Source organism: Bidens hawaiensis, unplaced genomic scaffold (assembly GCF_021521415.1).
Source record: "Bidens hawaiensis isolate Kalapana, Puna unplaced genomic scaffold, B.hawaiensis_p1.1 tig00002924_1, whole genome shotgun sequence".
NCBI classification, from domain to species: Eukaryota; Viridiplantae; Streptophyta; class Magnoliopsida; order Asterales; family Asteraceae; genus Bidens; species Bidens hawaiensis.
The window spans coordinates 1,103,228-1,108,128 of record NW_027491157.1 but is presented as its reverse complement, the minus strand read 5'-3'; the positions used below and the strand labels follow the sequence as shown (position 1 = coordinate 1,108,128).

The following is a 4,901-nucleotide window of genomic DNA, read 5'->3' as shown; positions in this document are numbered from 1 at the left end:
AAAGCTCTTGTCCATTTCCACCTTGTTTCACAAGGATTGGCCCACTTTTACCAAAGTTCCGGTACACAAATGAACAACACTACCTATACAACACCGGGCATATTCAATACATAATCAAATTTAAATAGAGAACCACGACAACCACGTATGTTTACGCCGCAGCTATTGCAGTTTTCTACGTATTATTGATTCTGCATCAAAGTTACCATTAAATGACACTTCACAAATGAACGAACACAAATAAATACTCAATAATGGACTTCAATTCTTGCTGTTTTTCTAAAGTCTTAAGGCATGCAAATGTTTAGCCCATCTTCTAGCCATATAAGGGTCATGGTAATCCCAGTTCCCAGCATTACCACCCCTCCCATCTCCATCACCACCGCCTCCCGCCTCCCGCTTCTCCCCCGCAGCCACCACCACCTCCCCGGTCCTCACACACCCCCGCACCCCATCTTCCACATAACTATACTCCACCCGAACATTAGCATTCCCGCCTTCGTTTACAATATTATTCAACGGTATCCGCCTTTCTTCACCACTTCTTAGTTCACCAACTCCCACAATCCTGCCATCTTCTCTAATCCTTAGATTAATATCCCTTATTTTATCTCCCAGTATTCTACACAAAAACTCTTCAAACTCATGCATCACAAACCCGTTCGATGTTCCAAAACTATACCCGACATGAAACCGGTGTATTCGAATAGCTATCTCTCTGTCAAAACCATCTTGGTACGATCGGGTTGGGTTATCCGACAAATGCAAAATACATGATTGTGGGTTTTCATATGCGCGGTCCATTAACACCTTCACCCCTTTCTTTAACCCCTCAACAGGATCCGCCTGGCCCATGTAAAACAAACGATCGATTACTTGAAGTGCTGCACGTTTACCGTATGATGTCATTCGCCTAAGTGGGAACACACGCGCTGCAGCCGATGAGTACGTTACAACTGCTAAACGATCAATCGGACGAAGTGAAAATACAACTACCGCCATTGACTGTTTTATGAGCCGAAGGTGGGGCCCGTTTGGGCACGCGACGAGTACTAAATCGATAGCGGGTTGATGGGTTATTCGTACACAAAGTTTGTAACCCGAAGGTTCAGTGAATATGGAGAGATGGAGGCGTTGATGGTCGACGCTTTGACCCGGGTCAATTGGATCGTCGTCATCGTAACGGGCTGACCGAAGGATTGACCGTCTTTGGACTCGGAAAGTGGCGATTGAGTCGTCGAGGATTTGGAGGATCGGGTCAGCGGTTTGGTTGCCGTAAAGATAACTGCAAGGTGGGGTTTTTAGGTTGCCGGGCAGGTGGGTCCACTCTGCCCGGCATACAGGGCAGGTGATCCCACCATGCCGGACATTGGAAGCAATACAATCGAAATGGAAGGCGTGAGAGCATTGAGCTGTGAATATAGCCTGGCCTGGAGTTGTGCATGTGTTGTAGTTAAGAACTTCAAGACAGATTGCACACATGGTCTACACAAGAATAAAAGAATGAATGAATCATAACCAAAAATACCAAGAAACTACAACTAATTTGTACAGAAAGCTGGTAAGAAATTAGGAGGCTAATTAGGCCCCGTTCACCTGATCAAGCACTCTTAAGCCGAAGATGAACGGGGCTAAGCGATCTGCCAACAACCCGTTACCCGAATAACCAAAAACTGATTAAACCAATTATATATTATATGGTAACCAACTTTGCTCATACCCAATTATTGTTTTTAACTTATTGCAAAATGTGACAGCTTATGTTAATTAAACTTTTATTTTGTCACAGTTTGCTGGTAATGCTAACCTGCAAGCTCCTCCAGTTTCTCCTCAAGCTCCAACTCCACTAAACTCATTCTATTTTTAATTTTAAATTTAGTTGGCTTGTAATGCGCCTAAATTATTTGGTGCAGGTTGAAACGGGTCAATTTAGGTAGGTTGATCCGAAAGTGAACGTTCTTTTGTTTGTTTTTTCTGTAAATAAGTTTAAGTGTCATCGCAAAACCTGTGTTGTTACAATAATAATTTAGTTTCTTGAATAATTTAGTTGAACAGTTCAGTGGATTTAGATCATTATTGTAATATTAGTTTCCATATTCTTTTTTCAAATAATATTTTTGAAATATATTTTGTCATATTTCTTAAATATGCTCTATTTTGGTTTGAGATGTAAAGAATAAATAGTTTGTCATTATAACATTACACTACCCGTCCACCAGACGGGTATAAAACTAGTTGTTGTTGACCTTTAAACATCAAAAACCCAAATATCAAAACCGATCAACACCCCTTGGGTCAATAATATGTTGTGAAGTGTGAGAACCTCGTGACGCATTTGCACAATATCCATAAAACAAAATCAAAGGTAGTGTGGGAGGGAAACAAAAGTGATTAATAACCGCCCTGTGTATCACATCCAAAGCAACATAAACATGCACACAGCACACTTGCATTATGTGCTCACATACCTCCAGATATTATTGTATTAAGAAAGCCCTGCCATTCATCATCCGTAAATGGAAATGAATATTACTGAAGGCTTTTTTTTTTTTTTTTTTTTTTGTTAATTTTTTGGCCTTTTGTTTCTATATTCCTAGAGCAAATTTATTTTATGATAGATTCCCCCAACATATTAGGTTCCGTGTTCTTTAACGCTGATGCTTTATTTGATCAATTTTTCGACTTTTGGGTAACGTTTGGTATGCAGGAATGACAGGGGGAATGGAATGATTCATTACGTAGGAATGAAAAAATTGGTGTTTGGTTGCTCAATGAAATGGAATCATCCATTACACATGGAATCATATTCCATCAAAACCATTCCTTCCCACCCCCCTTCCTTTTTTTCATTCCATTCATCCTTCACCGTACTTTCTCAACACCACCACCACCACAACTACCATAGGCACCACCACAAGCTCCACCGCCGCCACGCCACCACCACCAGCTTTACCACCGCAACCGTTGTCACCGCCGTAGCCTAACCATCACCATCACCGCCACCACCACCGGCGTTGCCTGACCACCACCACTGTACCATTGCCATCACTACTACCAATGCACCACCGCCACCCCTGTCGCTCGACCGCCACCACCACCACCACCATCGCCACCGCCACCGCCACCGCCACCACCATTTTCTTCACCGGAGCAACCACCGTCGCCATTATAGTTTTTTTTTTTTTTTTTTTGTAAAAAGTATTTTGAGATAGGAGTATCTTTATTATTTCTATTTCATTTCTACAATATTTTTTGGATACCAAACAACTTAAAGTAATAATTCATTGTATTCCTATAGGTTAACCAAACAAGACAAAGGAATGTAATAATCCATTGCATTCCCTTATCCATTCCATTCATTCTCTCATTCCATTCCCCCTTCATTCCATTACCTCCAACCAAACATACCCTTTCACTGCATTCTTGAGTTTTTTATTTAAGGGTTTGGAAAAGAAAAGATAAGAAAATTTTACTTTTTTCATTCTTGAGTTTTTTCATTAAAAGAAAAGAAAGAGACTGGAAAGAAAAGTTAGTGTTTTTTCCTCCAAAACTTTCCAGCCAAATATGACCGGATTCGGAAGGAAAGTTTATAGTCATGTATAATATTACTAATTTACCCCATATTTTCCATCCTATCTAACTCAATAATAAGGACATGATTGTAAAGTTATAATTTTTTTCCTATCTTTTCCTTTCTATCTAACTCAAGAATGTAATTAACACTTTATTTTCCATTCTTTTATTTTAACTCGAGAATGTCTTTTAAATATATAATTTCTTTTCCTTTCTTCCCCTATCCAATCTTATCATTTCTTTTCTTTATATTTTAAACCCAAGAATGCAGTGTTTATGTCAATATCTTTCACAATTTAGGCGGGTTTCCCACTAGTCATCCATAAATGGAAATAGGAACCCCCATTGAATATTAAGGGCTCCATTTCACTAATATCCAAATATAATCCATAATCAATAACCCTATTTTACTAAATAATCCAAGAAATTCTGAAATGAATTAACAATACCTTGGAAGACGAATGAAGCAGATCTGATTCGTCATCCATAACTTCCTTGTCAAACTCAGGTTCCGGCGAACTATAAACCGAAGCTGAAGCTACCTGAACATGAACATCAAATTAGCAAGTAAAAAGAGAAGAAATTGAACAGTCGGAGGTGTAAGTAAACACTTACTGTGTGGTCGATTGGAGATCGGCGGAACGATAAGGAGCCACAAGTGTGAAACAGTTTGCGAGCAACTCGCTCCAGTTTCATGGATCCTCTTCTGCCTTTGATCTATTAAATCAACTGCTGCATTGCATTGTGAATGTGATGGTTATCTACTGCATACAGATAACAGATGCTGTTGAGAACAAGTAAGCTTTCAGTCTCTACTGCGTCTCCCTTTTATATATCTATTATTGCTATTGCTTTTCGCCTTTTCTTTTTCTTTTTATTCTTCTTCTTCTTCTTCTTCTTTTCTTTAAACCGGTCGGTCAGTCAGTCTTTCAGTTGCGGTCCCACTTAATATTAATTTCAGAACTCTACAGGGGCAAAGAAATCTACTCCTCTTTCATTTTTTTTAACCACCTTGCCACTCGGGTCTATTCATTGATAAAAGGTTATTTATGTCAGAATTGTTAAAAGTAGTTACAAATTTATTAATTAAGGATACGTTAATCTAGACGCTAAATAATAATTCTAGACTTTTAAAATTTAACTAAAACTAGTAATCGGCAATGGTACCGGTCGACTCTAGTACAGCTAAGTAGGTCCAGAAATCGAACCCATAAGACTCTTTAAATTACGTAAACTAACTAATTAGACTTAACTAACTACGACTATTTAATTTTTATTATTTGAAGAGTTAGTTTTACTGACAACTAAATGTAAACTAATAAAAAGCA

At 38.8% G+C, this 4,901-nt stretch overlaps 1 protein-coding gene across 1 annotated transcript; it reads right to left on the bottom strand.

Annotated features, from left to right (window-relative positions):
• Positions 1-279: 279 nt before the first annotated feature.
• LOC143621650 (E3 ubiquitin-protein ligase WAV3-like) lies at positions 280-4,043 on the bottom strand. Its single transcript, XM_077093008.1, has 2 exons — positions 4,023-4,043; positions 280-1,485 (listed from the first exon to the last, which is right to left on the bottom strand). Exon 2 carries the CDS (start codon positions 1,480-1,482, stop codon positions 280-282), a length of 1,203 nt encoding a protein of 400 aa, XP_076949123.1. The 5' UTR covers positions 1,483-1,485; positions 4,023-4,043.
• Between the last annotated feature and the right edge of the window lie 858 nt (positions 4,044-4,901).